General features: G+C 40.5%; 1 protein-coding gene across 3 annotated transcripts in view; it reads left to right on the top strand.

Annotated features, from left to right (window-relative positions):
- FMN2 (formin 2) overlaps positions 1-21,132 on the top strand; it is a 285,407-nt gene that overhangs the window by 70,008 nt on the left and 194,267 nt on the right. For all 3 annotated transcript variants that reach the window (XM_040967978.1, XM_040967977.1, XM_040967979.1), the window contains exon 4: positions 2,775-2,830. In XM_040967978.1, coding sequence (XP_040823912.1) covers positions 2,775-2,830 — 56 coding nt within the window. The remainder of the gene's footprint in view (positions 1-2,774; positions 2,831-21,132) is intronic.

The following is a 21,132-nucleotide window of genomic DNA, read 5'->3' as shown; positions in this document are numbered from 1 at the left end:
GGAGGTAATGAAGTCACCCAATTTTCCCTAAACCTCTTTCCTTTCTACCCTGATCAACCAAGAAATCATTATTAAAAAATAAAATAAAAAAAATAAAAGCAACTTCTGAATGTGCCCCTGGGGTTCTAAGGGAATGAAATATTATACCGAGAATAATAATTGTTCAAGATATGACTGCCTTTGTACAGGGAGACTATGAACTAAGCTGGCTTCCCAAAATGCCCTTCCGGTGGTTCTAGGCTTGTGCTGTCCCTCAGAAGCCAATTTTCTTCTCACTTGCTGCTGCCACGCTAATGACCTGACCACGTGCTAGCCACTTGTTGTCAATTCTTTCACTTCTCTTTATGGTTTGTTCTTATTATGCCCTCTTTCTTCTATTTCCTTTTTTTTCATTCCGTTATTATTTTTCATCTTAGTATTTTTTGTTTATATTTTCCATATATTTGCAGTAGAATTATTCTATCCATCCCTTTCATCTTGACCTTCTGGAACTCCTTTATTCCAGCTTATAATTAAATTTCTCCTAGAAGTTTTGACATATGGATTCAAGGCAATAACATAATGAAATGGACGAGGGAGTGATTTCAGGTAACCACTGAAGGCAGACGGAACCTGAGCTTTTGGTTGTCAGTGCTGGGAGTATTTGCTACAACGTTTTCTAGTTCCATTGTTCTGGTAAATTGTACTTATACTTATTTACCCTGAGAAACTTGCTTTTGGGGAAGCTTACTAGGTCAGGGACTATGAAAAAACTAGAGGCATCAAATGCATTTCTAAAAGAACTCTTAGCACATCACCTGCTGTCCCTGGGTTTTTACTCCACCATCTCTTTTCTCTACCTGTATAATGCTAGGGCATGTTTTCAGTTCATTGTGTTTTGGAGAATTTAAAAGTGATAGAAAATAATACTAAATAACAGTGTTTTGGCATTTGGTTTCCCCTCAGTGCTAACTATTGCATAGCTCTGATGTTAAAAATCTAATTTTACTTTGTCTAAATTCAACAATGAGTGCAGAATAAAGATTAATTAGCATATCAGCCAAGCATCCATTTGTTTTTTCACTCTCTAAATAGTATTTTCCTGAGGAAATGGTTTTATTTTTGAAAGCATTGGCTTATAGTCTGTTGCCATGGTGGCATCTGTGGGTAGGTAACTAATTGATACTATCCTCTGTGATTTTTGTTTCAAAAGATACACACAAAGCTGAAGCGCCGCACATAGAGGAAGGCAAGGCAGTAACTACATCGCCTCTTCTAAAATCTTCTCCCTGTTCAAGATGCCCTGCTTTCATTCATCCTTTTTATTTGTCATTTATTCTTTTAATCAGTTACTCAACAAGTGTGTGATGTATCCACCTAGCTTGTGCCAAGCACTGTTACTGACGCTGAAGATATAATGTGGGGAGGAGGGGCCCAGGAGAATCAACCAAAACCCCTGCTTTCATTATGCCCTAGTGCAATAAGAAAGAAGAAGTAAGGCAGCTTACAAGTGAATTATGGAATGTATGGTGTGATGTTGCATACCATGACGAATTAAAGGATTGGAGAATAGGGAGTTCTGGGTGACAGGTGGAATTGCTACTTTTTATAGAGGGTTTTTACAGAGGCTGGACAATAGTGGGTGAGAGGAGCCAGTGAGGGGGAAGAAGCATGAGCTTGAAAAGCCAGAGCCTGTAGGAGAGGTTACAGAGTGTGGGCACATGAAACAATGCCTATAGAGGTTGTGACTTTGATCTTCATGAAATGAAAACCTTCTGTGTAGCTTAACAGTATGTTACCACATTTAATCACCACGTGCCTTTTATTTCTCTGTAGCATTGCCATATGTATCAGCTGCAATGCTGTTAAATTTGGAATATAGAAAGAACTGTTGAGAATGACTGCTGTGTCTTCTGTCTGGTGTCTGCGTTGTGTGCAGAGAAGGGGGAGCATTGTGCCAGGCTAAGATTCTGACAAGGCAGTTCTAGGATTGGTAACATAAGTTCTGTTCTTCACATTGCCACCAACTGCTTAGGTGTGGACCTTTGATTTCTTGCTCTCAAATGAGGGTAAACCAGATTAGTGATCTTCAGACCCACGTCCATGGAACACTGGACATTCCTGAAAGCACTTTTTATTTTTATGCTTTTTAAATTTACAGGGCAGGATCACATAGGGTACTTTAAAGAAAAGCACAATTTTTCCTTAAGAAGAAAATCCTGGACTTGGTTATCTCTAGGTTTTGTCATGTGATAAGTTTGGTTTCTCCCAGAGTCTCTGGTAACAAAGAGTCGAAGGGAACAGAATCCCATCAGCATCCTTCATTACTTAGAGCCCTTTGGTGACAATGTTCATCACTCTTTGTGGAAAACAGAAGGTACTTTTCAATAACCATCTGAGGCTTTTGGGCCCCTATCCTTCAATATTGATAAAGTGACTTCTATCCTGGTAGAGATTTTAAGTGCATAACAAAATATGAGCAAGTGAAAGTCTTAGGAAATGGTGGTCCAACCAGTGAACTACAAGATGAGAAAAATAATGATGGATGATTTGTGAAGAGGGTATACGAAGACTCCAATGTGAGAGAATAAGTAAAGACATGACCATATATCATTGCATGTGTTACATATGCTGAAAATAATCATATCCTCATAACACAGTAGTAAAATAGAAAGACGGATACTTTTGGAATGTATGACTAAAGGTATATTTCAGCGAAATTTTCACGTTCTGACTGAGGAGATAGGAAAATGTATTCTTTACGTTATGGACAATCTGTTTCCTTTCCAATCTAGAATTTCAGTCTGCTGTTCTGGAAACTCCGAACAAGTGTCCAGATGCTGTCCAGCAGGTAAGATCTTATTACCACGCAGAGCCTCATCTATCATGTGTCTCGGAATCATGACAAGGTCTGTGGTTTGTGTTGTGGTTTTCCCAGTTGGCGAGGGAGCTCTTACTTCCTGAAGCCTGCAGGGAATCCAGTCAGGTAGAAGAGGGTGTGTGCTTCCATATGTATTTTCCAAAGAAGATCAGCCTTGAAGTGGAACTGAGTGCAAGCTTTTCAGAAGCTGTATCGTGCTCTATCCAGCCAAAGGGTTGGACCCAACAACAGCTGTCTGCAAAAGGAAACTCGGGCCCCTCCCAGGGAAGTCTGTGCCGAGATGTGCCAGGTCTAATAGTCTTCTGGATACAATTAAATGAAAATCTGTCATAGCTTTTCCCAAATCAAGTAAGAGTTTAAGTTACTTTGGTGAATGAGACATGTAGTTCATGTCTGTTTAGTTTCCGTAGCGTCTGTTTTCTGTCCCTTAAGGAGGCTTGCTGATTGTATTTGTATTTTCACCCGAATGTGCTTTTGAGAATTAACTGGTGAAGGGTCTTCACAAAGCTTCTGGAAAATGTGCACTAAAAGGGACGCATAGGCTGTAAATTGCTATGCGCCAAAAAAAACCTTAATTCTATTTCCCACAAACTTTTTGAAATAGTGTTAGAAATGAATGTTAAGAAGTTGAATGTGGATTATCAGGAAATGAGAAGCCTCGATCTGGATTCAGGTCTGATTCTGGTTAGTGATGACATAAACTGTTTGGGCTATGCCAATTTTCGTTGTAAAATTTAAATTGGTGACATTAAGAATCCTCCAAAGCATGAAATGACTTTCCTTCTTAAAAAAAGAAGAGAATCGAATCAAATCGAATCCCAGGCAGTGTGATGACCCCGCACTTAAATCCTTGCCTTGCACACGCTGGGTGCTAGTTCGTGTCCCAGCAGCTCCACTTCCCATCCAGCTCCCTGCCTGTGGCCGGGAAAGCAGTCGAGGACGGCCCAAAGCCTTGGGACCCTGTACCCGTGTGAGAGACCCAGGGAAGCTCCTGGCTTCTGGCTTTGGATCGTCTCAGCTGTAGCCTTTGGAGGCCACTTGGGGAGTGAACCAGCAGAGGGATCTTTCTCTCTGTCTTTCCCTTCTTCTTTCCATGTCTTTCCAATAAATACATTTTAATAAATAAATAAAATTAAAAATATCTCAGCTTCACACGTGAAAGTTGTGCTCCCTCTGGAGGAGAAATAGAGATTACATAGAGGGATATTACGGTGATGAACAGTTTATAGTCCTTATGTGTATTTCACAAAGATAACTAGATTTATCATAAAAGTAAGGCCACTCTTAAGGATAATATCACCAAAAACAAATTTTCCGTTGTGTTTAATTTTGTTTTCAGAGAAGATGCGTGCATCAACTTGGAACACTTAAAGGGCATTAACTATTCAGCTGATGTTTATTTAATTAGCTGCACTTAGTAGCCAATAGTGGGTAAGAGGTAAAAAGGAATTCACGTGGTCAGAAATATTAGGCAAAATAATACCCTCAAAAAATCTCAATTTTTTGTCTTTTTTTGTGGCATAGCTAATTATGACTAAAGAGAAATTTGTTCAGCTTTTCTAAATTCTTGTGTTCAGGGATTACAAAACTGAAATCTTTGTTGTCTAGGGAATGTCAAAGATAAACAGCAAAAAAAGTATTAAATAATGTTGATGGTGATAAAAAAACATGTGCACCCTTGCTTTCTATATTAAGATTACAACTGTACTATTGAAGGTACTCATGTGTGTGAAATTACAAATTTCTGTTTTTCTTAACCTGTTTATGATCTGTGGTGAAGCACATCGCAACAAGTAGAAAACCTGACAGACTGAATTTTTAAAAACATTTGATGCAATTTTTTGGAGATTTTGTTTTTAAAGATTTATTTATTTTTATTTAAAAGATTTTACAGAAAGAGAGTTAGGAAGACCTTCTGTCCACTGGTCAAATGGTCACAAGGGCCAGAGCTGAGCTGATCTGAAGCTGGGAGCCAGGAATCTACTCTTGATCTCCCATGTGGGTGCAGGGTTCCAAGGACCTGTACCAACCTCCACTGCTTTCCCAGGGCGTAAGCAGAGAGCTGGATCAAAAGTGGAACAGCTGGGACATGAACTGATGCCCACTAGGTTGCTGGGAGGTGCTAGCACTGCAGTTGGAAGCTTGGCGTACTATCCTACCGTGATGATCTCTTGCTCAGAGACTTAATGGTGAAGCAGATTGAATGAATGTCACATATGCTTTTTTCCTATTAGTCAGGGAGGCATCTAGATGCCAGAAAATACAAAAACTCTTTTGAGAGACCTAACAGTGGTTAGAAGCAACTGAAAATAAACATTTAACAATGACATCATTTACTTTTGGAAATGATGGCTCTTTGTCACCATTTGATTTTATGAGTTGGATCTTTTCGTAAATGGTAAAGGTATATTTCAGAAGAACTGAAGTAACTGGCCATATAGAAGATACAGGGTGCTGGAACTGATTTCTGACCTACTTTGTACTTATTCTTTTATAGTTATAATGTTAATTAGCTTAATCCTTTAAAGTCATTATTGTTCACCCTGAGTGAAGAAATGTTTATAGGTGTTAAAAATTATAAGCCAAGCATTATAAAATTAATAGTGCCAATATTTGGGCATTTTAGTCCTTTATGATGGTAAAAATTATATTTCCTTTCTCATGATAAAAATTGTGCTTTTACATAATAAAATGACTATTTATAAGAAGTGTTATGACAAAATTACCAAATGAACAAGAAGTGTATTTAAAAATTGATTCTATCTCAACCTCTATACCACTTATTAGTGAAAGTAAGATATCAAGATACAGTTCAGAAACATGCAGGCATTAGTGAACCTGTGCAATTTTGTGCCAAATATGTTAACTTTTAAAGTTAGTGCTTCATAGAAAGTTTGCATTTTTAAGTGGAGAGCACCTTGTCTTTTCCCTCTCAGACGCTAGATGGCAGCTCTGCATCTCTGTAAAGTATCAGAGTGCAAGCAAACAGGCTTTGCGTGAGTGTGCTTCAGTGAATGGTGAACAGGAGAGGTTCCTGGTTCATCAGATGCTGCCTGTGTTATTCTGTGGCGGTAATGCGAGATCCTCAGAACTGCCTGCTTAAGAGGCCTGTGCTGGAATTGGAAAGCATCCTCTAAATTTTTCTCGAGATGTGTGCAGAGGCACCTGTTGTCTCAGTCTGAGCACACTAGAATTTATTGAATGAATTTCAATTTTTACTCATTCCCTGAATTTAATAATTCTGAGAGTCCAATATCCCTAGAAAAAAGCACATGACCCATAGGGCCTTTTCTCCACTAAAAGGAGTTGAAGGCATCTGACGCTGAAAGCAGATGCAGCTGGGACTCAGGCACAAAAAGAAGACAGTGAGTACTTCTTAAGGGCTTTTATTGATGGCCCTATCAAACTGGGAGGCTTCGAAATAAAACTGAATTCTTTGAAAGTGCAACTGTCTCTTGATTTTAGTTTCTTTATGCTTTGATATTTGAAACATTTCTTAAACTGAAGACTCTTATGCTCTCTGCCACATCAAGAGCTCAATATGAATTATTTTCCCTTTTAAAAAATGTTAATTTCTAAGTTGACTATTGCTGTGTGATTGCATGCTTTCCCTGGTTACCACCCAGATTTTAAATTTTCTTTGCTTTTAAAACTATAAATTTGTTGTTTTGAAATATTTTTGTAAAACTTTTGATGTCCTCCTATTGAACATGGACTGCTTGAAAACAGAATAGAATCCCCTTTTTAATCCTTTAAAAACTCTGCTTTTCAGTAAGAGCTGATGTTATCAGGCAATTCAAAATTGTATCTACACACATTATATCATTTAGTTTTGGATGGCCACATATTTTACAGTGTAATAATGAGAAAACTAAATGGTGTTAGCAGTGTCTTCCCTTATGTTGTTAGACTGTGTGTAGCTTCTCCAATTTCAGAAAAAAAATACTGTGATCAGCCCTGTTACATCTGCTCAAAGCCCAATTTGATTACAAATTAATTTCAAGAATTATATATGTAATTTCCCACTGGAGCTATATATGCTGCAGTGCTCATATGCAATGACCATACTGTGCAATTTATTTTCTGAAACATTCCTTGGAAACACATTAAGGAAATGAATGTGAGTAATGAAAAGTCATGTTTTTGGTGACACATGAGATTAAGTCTTGGATAGATGAGTTTGTGGGGTCAAAGTAGCATTGGTCAGAATTACAGGATGTGGGATGAGGGTATATCCAGACATATAAAGACAAATCATCTGCATTGGAGTGGAAGGTATAGGACATGTGGAAATGTAGGGCAAGTAAGTGCTTAATAAGTGATCCTTTTCTATTTGAACAACTGGAAATACAGGTTGAACATCCCTAATCCAATGATATGAAATCTTCAAAATGCTTCAAAATCTAAAATATCTTGGGTCCTAAAATGATATGAAAGGTCAAAAATTCCATTCCATAAAATTTTGTTTCATGTACAAATCATTAAAAATACCATATAATGTCCAGCATAGTAACCTGCTGGCTAAAGTCTTTGACTTGCATGCGCTGGGATCCTGCATGGGATCCAGTTTGTATTCCAGCCCAGCTGCACTGTTTCCCATCCAGCTCCCTGCTTGTGGCCTGGGAAAGAAGTAGAACATGGCTCAAGGCCTTCAGACCCTGCACTCACGTGGGAGACCCAGAAGAAGCTCCTGGCCTGTGGCTTCAGATCAGCTCAGCTTCGGCTGTTGGGGCCACTTGGGTAGTGAACCAGCGAATGGAAGATCTTTGTCTCTCCTTCTCTCTGTAAATCTGCTTTTCAATATAAATAAATATTAAAAATTAACTGGATAAAATTGAGCCTGATATGATGGCCTAGTGGCTAAATATTCACGTTGCATCCACTTGGATCCATTGTGAGAGCTTGTTTGTATCCCAGTTGCTCCACTTCCCTTCTGGCACCCTGCTTGTGGCCTGGGAGTGCGGTTGTCCCTGCGCCCACATGGAGACCTAGAGGAAGCTCTTGGCTCCTGGCTTCAGGTCATCTCAGCTCTAGTCATTGAGGCCACTTGGGTATCTTTATATCTCCTTTTATCTTTATATCTCCTTCTCTCTGTATACCTGACTTTCCAATAAGATAAAGGAATAAATCTCTTAAAAAATTGTATAAAATTGCCTTCTGACTCTATGTATAGGCTGCAGATGAAGCATATATTTTGTGTAGGGTTCACACCCAATCCCCAAGATCTTTCATCATGTACACACATATGTGAATGTTCCAAAATCTGGAAAAATCTGAAATGCAAAATATTTTTTATTCCAAATATTTCCAGGGATTTTTAAAATGTTTGAGTTTACAAAGTAACTAAAAGCTGTAAAAGAAAAGTAACCCTCCACAGAACAACTGAAATATCAACAGAGTCAGAAAAACAGAATGTAAAGGAGAGGAGGGAAAATGTTAATTGGGGTTAAAAAAAACATGGGATTATCTTTCTTTACATTTGTCTGGGTGTCTTGATTATTCTTAGGTGTGCAATACAGATTTTGGCTAATTGAGTCTGAGCGGGTGATGTCAGGAAAGAGGATGGCAAGGAGACTTGTGGAGATTCTGAAAAGAGGCAGCGTTTTTCAAGGAATTTTCCATGCTTGGTTAAGAGAAAGAAGCTAGTTTTCCTGAAAGAATATTTTTATTTTGTGAAAAATAAGATGAGAGATAAGACTGAGGGAAACTCTGCCCTTTTGGGTTACTTCTGCAGTGACCGTGACTGTCAACATCAGGAGTTGGGACCCTGTGGTGTCACGTGGCGGTGGCAGGAACCCAACCACCACTGCCTCCCAGGCAGACGGTGTTGCAGAGCCCAGCAAAAAGCTGAAGCCAGGGGCTCTGGCTTATCATTGAACTTAAGCATAATGCAGACATTTTAGCTGTAGTAGTAAAAGAAGCTATCCATTTTAAGAATGAAAATTGCACAAGGTCTGGAAAGTAGTTAGGCTTTCAGGTGCAAATTGGATTTGCCATATTGCTTTTGTGTTTCTCTTGGAGTTAGGGCTTGGCAGTGAAATGTCGGTATATTAAGTTTTAGATAGTGGTAAAATTGGTTTGTAATGTACAGTTTTATTAATGACCTGTAGAGAAAGGCAAAGTTTAAGCAGCAGAACTAACAGGGCAACTGAGCTAACAGTCATAAAGTGTGTTTCTTCTTTATTCGATACCCACTGACCTACCAGGTACAGGCGTTTATGGTGAGCATTGATGAAAATGCAAAGAATCGTAAGACAAAGTCCCAAACTTAAGAAGCAGACGTTTAGGTTAGAGGGTTGTGTCTGCTCCATTTGTTAGTACATGAAATGATTTGCAAGATGTGATTCTGTCAAGATATCAATAAATGCTGTGCAATAGAACTTAAAACAATTGAGAAAGGAGTAATGACACTGCATTTAAGGATAGTTATTTTAGGAAAAGTGAAAGTTGGGGCAGATTCTGAGGCAGATGGGAAAAGAAGAACAAGTGTTTCAGGTTGGAGAGTGAAGGTGCAGGGGTGGAAGGGCACTTGTGGCCGAGGGAAGGTGAGCTGTGTAGTGGTGAGCCTTCTGTCGTCTGGGCCTCTGCAGCCTCAGAGTCTCAGCCCCAAGCCCAGGCTTATCTTAATTTCTGCATTTATCTCCATGCAGGTCTCTTCACTTCCAGTCTTAATTCCTTCTAATCTCTCCTCCAGTTTGCTTCTGGAGTTAGATTTCTAAAATCCAAATTTGCTTGTGTCTCTCATAACATTTGGAAAAACTCCTAACATTTGTCAGACTCCTAAGATTTGTATATAGTTTTCCTTTGCTCCTTCTTTAGCCTTCTTGCTCATGATTTCTATACTTTGTGTTTATTCCAACCCAAAAGGTGAAGGAAACTAGGGGCTTTCTGAGACCTTCAATACTCACCAGCTTTCATAAGAGGCGATTGCAAAAAGTTTATAGGTAGGTAGAATTCAAGGATAAACTGAGTTTGGTCAAAGCATATCTTGAAATTTTGTATTTTTAGAGTCTCCAAAATGTTTATGAAAATGTATATCATAAAAGACTACATCGATGTGAAAAAAATTTAGCAGCAGAATAGACTTTATTTTCTACAAACTTTTTGAAGTACTCATGTGTAACAGCATATGCTGTCTTATAAGTCTACATTACTGTTACTTTTAAATGTAGGTGCATCAAACAGGACTTCTTTACATGTTCTAGCTGGGAAGCCTCAATCCACAGACCCATTCTGATGCTCTAACTCTGACTGCCTTGCATTATCTTGGTTGTCATTACTGTTGAGCTGTGAGTGTTTCAAAGCTAGTTAAGCTCCGTAGAATAAAATCATCCTTAGTTTCTCTGCCTTTCCGGTATCCAGTGCAGTCCCCGTTTTGGAGAGCCCAGTAAATTGTTTTAATAAAAGGCTAATGATGTGGAGCAGCACACTTGACTAGAGCAAAAGTTCATATTTGAAAGTGGTAGAACAGTTGTTTGTATTGTTTTCACTGTGGTTTTGGAGGTAAGGACCATGGGTCAGTGTGCTTGGACACAAATCTCAGTTATTATGTTGAACTGAGAAACTTTCCAGGAAACAACGGTAGATACTGTTTAAAATGTAAGATCAGCAGGGACTAGCATTGTGTTGCAAGTTAAGCCTCTACCAGCAATGCTGGAATCCTATGTGAGTACCCATTCAAGACCCAACTGCTCCCCTTCAGATTCAACTCCCTGTAAATGGTGCATGGGAAAACAGTGGGATATTGCTCAAATATATGGGTCCCTGAACCCACGTGGGGAACCTGGAGAGAAGCTCTTGGCTCCTGGCATCAGTCTGGCATTTTGTTGGCCATAATTGCCATTAGGTAATGAACCAGTGGATGAAAAATCAATCTGTCTTATCTATCTTTTCCCCCTCTCTCTTTAAATTTACCTTCAGAATAGAATAGAATAGAATAGAATAGAATAGAATAGAATTAAATTGTACCTGCACTATCATGATACATTTATATAACAGAATGATGGGCTTGTGACTTGTTGAATTATTGTAATAATATAGGTGAAAACTTGCAGGAGGGGGAATAGGAAGAGGAGTAAGAGTGAATTCCTGAGCTAATGGAGATGTATCATAAAAACAACAAAACAAAAACAAAAGAATAAGGCCACATTGTAATCAGTAGGAACTATTACAATAGGAAAGGGTCCATGTGAAGTGAACTCAGCTTCCATGTGTTCAGAAGTGACTTGAGTGTGTTTTTTAAAATAAAGACCTATCTTACTTGAGAAGATTTTCATAAAGAAGGAGAGACACAGAGAAAGAAAGAAGATCTTCCATTTGCTGGTTCCCTCCTTAAGTGGCTGCAATGACTGGAGCTGAGCCAGTCCAAATCCAGGAGCCAGGAACTTCTTGTGGGTCTCCCACATGGGTGTAGGGTCCCAAGGATTTGAGCCATCCTCTGCTGCTTTCCCAGATAATCAGCAGAGAGCAAGATCAGAAGTGGAGTAGCTGGGACATGATTCCATACCCTTAGGGGGTTCTTGTGCTGCGAGGAGGAGGGTTAACCTGTTTAGCCATGATGTTGGCCCTGACTTGAATGTTTTATTGGGATGAGAGTGAGTGGAGTAAGAGATGCAGATAATACCAGGGCTCATTGAGGTCAATGCGGCTTGGTTACTATGGATGCTAAGTTACTGGCGTTAGGATTTTATCCTTGCCCAAAGACTGATGGCACACAGGCCTTATCTTCAGGTGTTGTCTCAACAGTAGTAACTATTTCTTGGCAGCTGAGTTTTCCCAGACAACAACTTTAAGTGGGGTATGGCTACCTTTGGAATTTGCCCTTAAGCTGTTAGTGGCTCTTAAAGCCCATGAATCCCAGGTTTTCTTTGTGTAGGAGAGGGCTCAAAGAAGCTTGGCTAAAGTTTGATCAAGGAGAGAATTTTAGAAAACTGAATTCCGTGGGCCCAGTAATTTAAGAAGACTAGATATTTGCATAACCCTTGATTCTAGAGGCTGATAAGCTAAACCAAAAATGACAAAAACACATCAAAACACCAAAAGAGAAAACCACATTGCCAGTATCTTCTGGGGGTCTTGTTGCTGTTGCATGACCAGTGTATGTGTGTGTATGTGGGGGGGGGGTTTACATGATGAGACAGAGCAAGAATCCTTGCATGAATTTCACTTCCTCTTGTTGAAAAGTCTTTAATGCTATCCTTAGGGACCTCCGCTTCATGGCTCATTTAGTCCCAATTACCTCCCAGAAGATGCACTTCACAAACACATTTTGAAGACATGAGCTTTTCAAATGATAGCAGAACATAGGGAAAGCATATCACTATGTTCCTTGATTTATAATAAATAGCATAATAATGAATCCTATCTCATAGGATTTCACTACATTGATTATTTTTTGTAAAATGTTTTGTAAAGTTCCTAGTATACTCTATGCACAATTTTATATCTGAAACATACTCTATAGTTTTTGAACCTTACTTTTTTAATATAGCTACTCTTATTATCTGTGCAGTCTGTATTTGAGAAAAATCTATTTACTGGCTAAAATTTATTTGTAAAACTATTGTTACATCCATTCATAAACATACACAAGGTGGTGAAAAGTTTTTGTCACTCTAAATATGTTTTCCCAGGCGATCCAATAAGGCTTTTCCTTCTTGTTTCAGCTTATTCTGTAAATATGTATTCTCTTTTTATTTTATTTACTGTCATGTGTTTCACACTCTGCGTCTTTTTTGGGATGACTTCACTGTTTGAAATGATACCTCCTCTCTACCCATGTCTCTCACAGTGCCAAAAGGTTATGTAGTGTTGATAGGAACTAGATGGATGTGGTAAGGCTTTGTGAGACAATGTCAGCTTCATTAAGGCATGAGTGCCAGTGCCATTGTCAGCTTATGAAACAATATCAGTGATGCAACACAAATATATGTGTGTAAGACATTTTCAAAGACAAGTGCACATTTGGAAAGGTAATTCATTCACCAACTGACACAAATGTGACTAGAGGCTTGCAGGAATTTACTCTTGTGTTTTCCTCAGGAGCAGTGTGATTCAGCGGCTTTGTAGAAAACGACACTATGAATAGCATGAATTGGTTGTACTTCATTTGATTCAGTACCTCTTTGCAAAGGGATGGATGTGTAATGGAGCATTTAGGGTTTTAGTGTTACTAAGGTCCTTACAAGCCAAGTATAGGATTTAAAATGTCTTAGACTTAGCAGTCAGAAGCAAGTTTTTGAACAAGAAAATCCCATGGTGTGTTAGTATTTAAGAGCAATTACTTGGCAAGGAAATATATTGCTAGAAAGAAGAGTAGAACTGGTTAGGAAGACCAGCTATTAAGCTCTTAAAATAACTTGATTATGAGGGGTATAACTTCCAGCTCAGGAACTGATGTGTCACTTGGAAAGTAGTAATCAAAAATTGAAATAACAGATTTGGTAACCATGTCTACTTGTAAATTAGTCCCTGGTTCTCTAAACGTGCTAACTGGACCAACAATAACAACACCAAGTGGGAATTGGTGAGAATATACATTCTCAGATTCAGCTCAAGATAACCTGAATTGAAAATGATGGGGTGGGGCCAGGCAGTTTGTATTTCCGTACATCACCTGGGTGATTTTGACATCCATCAAGTATTAGAAACAAGGAATTAGAGGACTGATTCAAGGATGACAGCAAACCTGGGTAAACCACAGGGAGCAATACTTGCTGGAGAATAAGATGCACTCTAAGGGGAAGGGTAGGGGAAGGGCAGGGAGAGGGCAGGGGAAGGGCAGGGGGAGGCAGAGGAAGGGCAGGGGGAGGGCAGGGAGAGGGCAGGGGAAGGGCAGGGGGAGGGCAGGGGAAGGGCAGGGGGAGGGTAGGGAGAGGGCAGGGGGAGGGCAGAGGAAGGGTAGGGAGAGGGCAGAGGAAGGGCAGGGGGAGGGCAGGGGAAGGGCAGGGAAGGGCAGAGGAAGGGTAGGGAGAGGGCAGGGGGAGGGCAGGGGCAGGGCAGGGAAAGGGCAGGGGGAGGGCAGGGGAAGGGCAGGGGAAGGGTAGGGAGCAGGGCAGGGGGAGGGCAGGGGAAGGGCAGAGGAAGGGTAGGGAGAGGGCAGAGGGAAGGCAGGGGAAGGGCAGGGGGAGGGCAGGGGAAGGGCAGGGAAGGGCAGGGGAAGGGTAGGGAGAGGGCAGGGGATGGGTAGGGAGAGGGCAGGGGGAGGGCAGGGGAATGGCAGGGGGAGGGCAGGGGGAGGGCAGGGGAAAGGCAGAGGAAGGGCAGGGGGGAGGGCAGGGGGAGGGCAGGGGGAGGGCAGGGGAAGGGCAGAGGAAGGGCAGGGAAGGGTAGGGGAACGGTAGGGGAACGGTAGGGGGCAGGGCAGAGGGAGGGCAGGGGGAGGGCAGGGAAAGGGCAGGGGGAGGGCAGGGAGAGGGCAGGGGGAGGGCAGGGGAAGGGCAGAGGGAGGGCAGGGGAGGGTAGGGGAAGGGTATTGGGCAGGGCAGAGGAAGGGTAGGGGGAGGGCAGGGGAAGGGCAGGGGAAGGGTAGGGGAAGGGCAGGGGAAGGGTAGGGAGAGGGCAGAGGGAGGGCAGGGGAAGGGCAGGGCAGGGGAGGGCAGGGAGAGGGTAGGGGGAGGGAGGGGAAGGGCAGGGGAAGGGTAGGGGGCAGGGCAGAGGGAGGGCAGAGGGAGGGCAGGGAGAGGGTAGGGGGAGGGTAGGGGGAGGGCAGGGGAAGGGCAGGGGAAGGGTAGGGGGCAGGGCAGGGGGAGGGCAGGGAGAGGGTAGGGGAAGGGCAGGGGAAGGGCAGGAGGAGGGCAGGGGGAGGGAGAGGGCAGGAGGAGGGCAGGGGGCAGGGCAGGGGGAGGGCAAAGAGAGGGTAGGGGGAAGGCAGGGGAAGGGCAGGGGAAGGGCAGGGGAAGGGTAGGGGAAAGGTAGGGGAATGAAACGGCACTGTTACCTGAGCAGTCACAGTAAGGAAGTGAGCACTGATGAGAGAAATGAGATTTCATCATCTAAGAAAGAATAGTGAGCCAAAGATAGTTGTCACTCTTAAATCCAGAGGGTGGAGCAGAGAAGTGGTATTAGAAAATTACAGAAGCCAAGAGACAGTTTTACTAAGGCAGGAGTGATTCAAAGTCTCAGATTCTTAAAACAAAAAGGGTTAAATCTATACTATTTGGTAATAAGGAGAACATTAGTGGTGCTATGATTGCAACTCTGTTAGAGTGACAGGTTCAAGTGACAACTTTGCTACCCTGGGTATTATTAATCTGTTCCATTTGATTTTCTCCAGGCTTTGTGCTTCTCAAAGATTTGTATGACACTTGAGAATGGCCGAGTATTAACATAAGGAAGGTAGATAGGAGGTGAAAAACTGAGCAGGACTGTATATCCAAAGATGATTAAAGGAAAGTAAAGCTGTAATAAAATAGCATTTTTCTTTGCTCTATTTGGGACAACTAAAAAATATGTTGTTTGTAGGAATGGGGAAACCTTTTATTCTGCCAAGGGTCATTTGGGTATTTATAACATCATTTGCAGGCCTTACTAACTTATCAACCTAAAAATTAGCCTGCTTTACATTTATCAGAATTTGAATCCTGTCTGCAGTTGCCTTGGCAGGGCCAGAAGCAATGATTTCACAGGCCTGGTACAGCCTGTGGGCCAGAGACGCCCCCTGTCCACGCATGCACCCGAGTGTGACTTAGAGTGTTCAGGACAGGTGAAAGAGAATCCAAGAGCAGCTTTCTCTTTTCAGTTTCTCTTTTTTTGATCCCTGTTTTCAAATGTATGACTTAACACTTACACTATGATTAATCCCTAATAATGATTATTATGATTGACTCATACAGATCAATTAATTTAACAGCTACTATGTTAAAAAATGTTAATGATAATATCGCGAAGTATGGTTTTTCATTTCTCTCTGCCTCTTTTCATCATCACATTCCCATTTGTCTAGTAAACATGCTGGAAGGGATTTGTCACATCCACTCCAGTTCAAAATTATAATTTCAAGAACTATTTTTTTCAGTAGAAACATGACAGGCATCCCATTTTAGCTCTCTTTTTTTCTGTAGTATATTGTGCTTTAAAAATAAACCTTGGATAATTTGTGTACTAATTTTTGCATTTTAATATTCTTTTTCCTTTACAATTCCATTTCAAATCAGACATTTTCACTTTATTTTTGTGATAAGCATATCTACATACAAACTTGGTTTTTTTTTTCCATCTTTCTTGTTGTCCCCTAAGTGAAAATAAGTCATCCAAAAGCTTTGACCTTTCTGGAATAAGCATGCCTAAGAGTTTGTGTGGCACACTTCTTGTCTGGGACAGATTTCTTCTGCTGGCTTCTTTTCAGGGGCTAGCTGTTTGGCAGTGGCAGGTGGTTTTTTTTGTTTTTTGGGTTTTTTTTTTTTTTGCCACACCAAATGCTTCTTTTTAAAGCAATAGCATTGATTGCTTGATTGATTTTAGAGTCAGGGAGACAGAGTGAGCTCGTCATCTGTGAGTTCACTCCCACCTGGCTGTAGCGGCGGGGCTGCAGCCAGAAGCGGAGGGGTCGGTTTAGATCTCCTACATGAGTGACAAGAGTGCACTGACTTAGTCCTCACCAGTGCTTCCTGAGATCTGTGTCCGTGGTGACCTGGACTCAGCCCCAGTCTGAATGCAGGCCTTTTTAGCACCTAGATGGTGATTCTGTGTTTCTCTTCTTATAGAGTCATGTGTTGCATATGTTGGCTTATTGTAGATCTGAAATATCATTGGTTTGTTCCAAAACTTTAGAATAGTTTAAAAGTTAGAGCTTGACAAGTAGGAATTCTATCCTTGGTACAAATTTTCCATGTTACTGATGTATAGAAATGTCCTAATTTATCAGTTATCTGATAATTGCATTTACTAAAATTTGAAAAATCAGATAATGGCAAAAATAAGCGTAGTAAAATTTCTAAGATGATCAACATTTTAGCAGAAGCTTTCCTTGAGTATATCTTGGCTTCCTTTTAATGTTTGTAACCTCAATGTCATGGTAATGTTTTCTTTAGTGAGGAATCAGATAATCTTGTGTTAGACAAATATTTTTTTGGTGACATTTTATTTTTTTAATGGCAACTTGTATTTTATGATATGTAAGATTTAAGTATTTCTAAGAATTAACTGTAACCGCTCACATATAAAGTTATACAGGAATAGGAGCATTTTGGCTGACTTACGGTATCTGATTCTTGAGACAAAGTAGCTGACAGCCTTTACCCCTTACAGTAAGTCAGACTTATAAACAATATTTTAAAAAGAAACCTCCAGGACTGGTGGCATATAGAATCCATTATGATGTTTACTAACCAAAAATATATTTACCTTTCCTGTGTTCTTAAAGATGTACCTATTGCATAGGCTTGGTGGAAAACCACCAAGATCACCAGTTTTTTTTTTCCTTTAAAAAAAAAAACTGATTTTTTGACATTTTGAACTATTAACATAGAGTAAACTGTTGTCCAAGTACTGGAAAGTTGAGAATCTTTTTGAAAAAATGCTAAAAATTCTGAAGATAATGAAAAGTGCATTTCTGCAGTGTCGAGTCCTTTGGGAATCTAATAGGCCTCTCTAGTTGTACTCTGAAGAGCTGGAAGATTAAGTTCCAGGCACTGCAAACAGAGGAGCAGACTCCTAACATGGGGGATTTCCATAGACAACACAGTGCCTGGCCACCTCTCAGAGATTACGTCTAGGCTCTGTCTGTGGGTGGCCTTGCAGATCTTCTCTTGGTGTAGATCCTGCAAGGAAGAGGTTTGCTTAAATGATCAGAAAACAGAAAGCTCCTTTTACATTTTTTTCTTGATAACGACTAATGCTTACCATGTAAATATCTTCATAAACCCTGAAAAAAAATGCAACCCACATAGGAATCAACTCTTTCCCTTGAAAAGCAACACAGCCATCTCTGGAGAGCTCTACAGAGCAGACTTGTGAATTGGTGCTGTGGGAGAGCCAGCCAGCCCTTGACTGATAGCCTTGGATAAGGAAGGCCAGATAAGATTCTTTGAAGACTCTTAACTAAACTCAGAACCCAGAATCCTACAGTCATAGAATCCTACTTTGGCTCCTCTTTGATAGTGGATGGCGGACCTTATTTTACAGACTAGTCAGTTAAGATTTCAGGTGCACTTACTTGCTCTGCCTTCCTGGAATGGAAAAAGGATGAGTGTCACATTGATGGGTGGCCTGGATTTTGTGGTGCAGGTAAAGAGAGGTCACAGAAGGCAATGAAGATTCTAAAAAGTTGTTTTTGTTTTTTGTTTTCCCTTCAGTACTTCTTTTACTCCCACTTTTCTTCCACTTGTTCTTATCCATGAAAGTGATCTGTATAATAAAGATTTTTTTCTATAAAAATTTCAGTCTTTATTATTTTGTGAGATTTGTCACACTGCCACCTTCCTGGCATCAGGAGGCTAGAGAGCCATGTTTATTTTAGACCAAATTTTGAAATTCTGTCATCTATTTCTTATAGCAGTTGTTCTGGTTCTTACTATATATTTGAAGATTTTTGATGTTTAGCAAGCATGTTCATTTATGTTTGTGATATTCTCAACTGTTTTCTAGTGCCTTCAATACTTTGTTTAAAAATGAAAGTAGAACATGAACAGAACAATGCGCACTAACAGTTTGATGATTTCTAAAGTTAGTTCCAAACCTAAATTCCTCCCCACGTGACATTGTCATCTATGTTGATCCACTGTGCTTGTATCTGGAAGGGTCAGTTTGGCAATGATTCTTGGTGTTTGAAATCATATGATATAAATACAAGGTAAGTTAACATTGTTATCCCTGAATAAGTTGTGGGGTTTTATAAATTCAAGGATTATTATAGTGGAGATCTTGGATTACAAATAATAATACTTGGTTCATGATCAGTTAATACATATACTTAACGTGGGAAAGATAATGATATGACAGATAAGTTAAAAGAGATAAATTTACTCATTGGAGTTGTTAGAGGCCATTGGGAAAATCAATGAAAGTAAAATATTACCGGAAAAAAAAATCTTTTCATAAAAGAGAGCATGTATCGTGTCATAATTTGTACTGAAAAGAATTCTTTTATCATTTTCTATTGAACTAATTCTAATTCTTTGTACATGCTTTCTTTATGATCATTGTACTAAATAAGGGGATATAATTGTGTAGTTTTTTTTAACTTCTTTTTAAAAGACAAATCCTTTTCCACAATTCACTTAGAAATATTATCATCAACTTATATGAGTTAGTCCTCATTGCAAAAACACAGAATCCATTCTAAGTATATTTAACAGAATGGTTTATTTTATAAAATAAGATTCTTTTGTGTCAAAATTGGAAGATTTGAAGCACCTACTTCTGAGCTGAAACTTTTCAATTGAATCTTCTCCCTTCGGTCTCCTGGGAGAACTAACACATTTCACAGCGTAAAGAGGTCACTGGAGTGCTTTATAGATGTTTTCAAGTCTTGACTATTACAGAACAGCCAGGAAGCATGGAGTGGGGGTAGCTGATTCTTTCTAAATGTCTGTGTGGCTGCATGGACTTGGATAATGCTAGCTACAAGTGGGCCTGTATATATAGTTTTCCTTCCTAGTTGTACAGGTAGAAGTGATAGAAGGTCAGAGAACTATCTTACATGGATTCTGTTTAACAGACTTTGCTTTTTGCTGGTACCAGTTATCGTTTGTGAATCTTTTATCTTTTCTGACTTTTTAATTTAGAAAGGATAAAAACCACCCAGTAATATTCCTAATCATTGATACAATACCCTTAATTTCCCCAACTTTGGGTGCTACGTTGGACTAGTTGGATGGTGACTGAAGGCACATGAACGGGGTTGAACAGAGTAAGCTAGTTGCCACTAAATACTAGGTAATTATAACTTAGTTTCTTCATTATTAATTTTTTTCCCTGTCTTTTTTTTAAAAGATTTATTTTATTTTTATTGGAAAGGCGGATATACAGAGAGGAGGAGAGACAGAGAGGAGGAGAGACAGAGAGGAAGATCTTCCGACTGATGATTCACTCCCCAAGTGAACGGCTGGTGCTGCGCTGATCCGAAGCCGGGAACCAGGAGCCTCTTCCGGGTCTCCCACGCAGGTGCAGGGTCCCAAAGCTTTGGGCTGTCCTCGACTGCTTTCCTAGGCCACAAGCAGGGAGCTGGATGGGAAGCTGGGCTGCCGGGATTAGAACTGGCGCCCACAAACGATCCCGGGCGTTCAAGGCGAGGACTTAAGCCGCTAGGCCCCAGCCCTAAGTGTCTTTTAACTTTTATATTGCTTCTCATATATCGAATTCTATGATTAAAAAGAGCTAGCTTAGGTACCGGCATTTATAAGTTGAGTTGTTTTAACTCTTCAAGGACCTACTGCTTTTTTATGTGAAAATTTTTATTCTTGAGATAATTATAGAGTGGGAGTAGGGAGAGGAAGTCAAGAAAGAATGAATAGAGAAGAGAGACTGTTAGCCTTGCATTCCTTATACCATTCCCTAAGACTACAGTGACCAGCCTGGCCAGGCTGAAGCCAGGGGCTTCTTCCAGGACTCCTTTGTGGGTGCAGGGGCCCAAAGGCTTGGGCCATCTTCCACTGCTTATCTTTTGTCATTAACAAGGAACTGGATTGAAACTGGAGAAGCTTGGCCTCCAGTGGGCAACAATATGTGATGCCCTACATGCTATGCCATAATTCAGGCCACTACAATCTACTTCTTGCATGCAATTCCTCAACTAGATTTAATTTTAAATTTTTACTTGTTTATTTGAGAGACAGTGATACATTACTGTATTACAGTAGTACATTAATATCCTACATTGATGGCTGGAAGTTGGGAGGGCTGAAACCAGCAGACAGAAACTCAATCTTGGTCTCCCACATGGGTATCAGATATCCAATTCCTGGGGCCATCACTGTTAATATTTGGCTGTGCATTAGCAGACAGAGACTGGGTCCAGCAGTGGGCGTCAAGACCAAGGCTCTCCAGTATGGGCGTGAGCATCCTAGCCAGTGACTTAACCACATGGCTACCAGGTGTTTTTGTTTGTTTGTTTGTTTGTTTGTTTGTTTAGTTATTTGAGAGGAAGGGAGAAAAAGAAAAAAGGAGATGCAAAGAACAAAATGGTGGGAGGGAAGAAAGGAAAAGATGTCTTCAATAGATGGGTGAGCTAAAGACAGAAGCCAGGAATTCAATCCAGGTTTCCTACATGGGTGACAGGCATGCAGTTACATGAGCCATGACTGTTACCTCCCTGAGCCTGCGCTAGCAACAAG

This window comes from Ochotona curzoniae, unplaced genomic scaffold, assembly GCF_017591425.1.
Source record: "Ochotona curzoniae isolate NIBS_2020 unplaced genomic scaffold, NIBS_Ocur_1.0 scaffold_4683, whole genome shotgun sequence".
Taxonomy (NCBI): domain Eukaryota; kingdom Metazoa; phylum Chordata; class Mammalia; order Lagomorpha; family Ochotonidae; genus Ochotona; species Ochotona curzoniae.
This window is presented reverse-complemented; position numbering and strand designations above follow the sequence as displayed.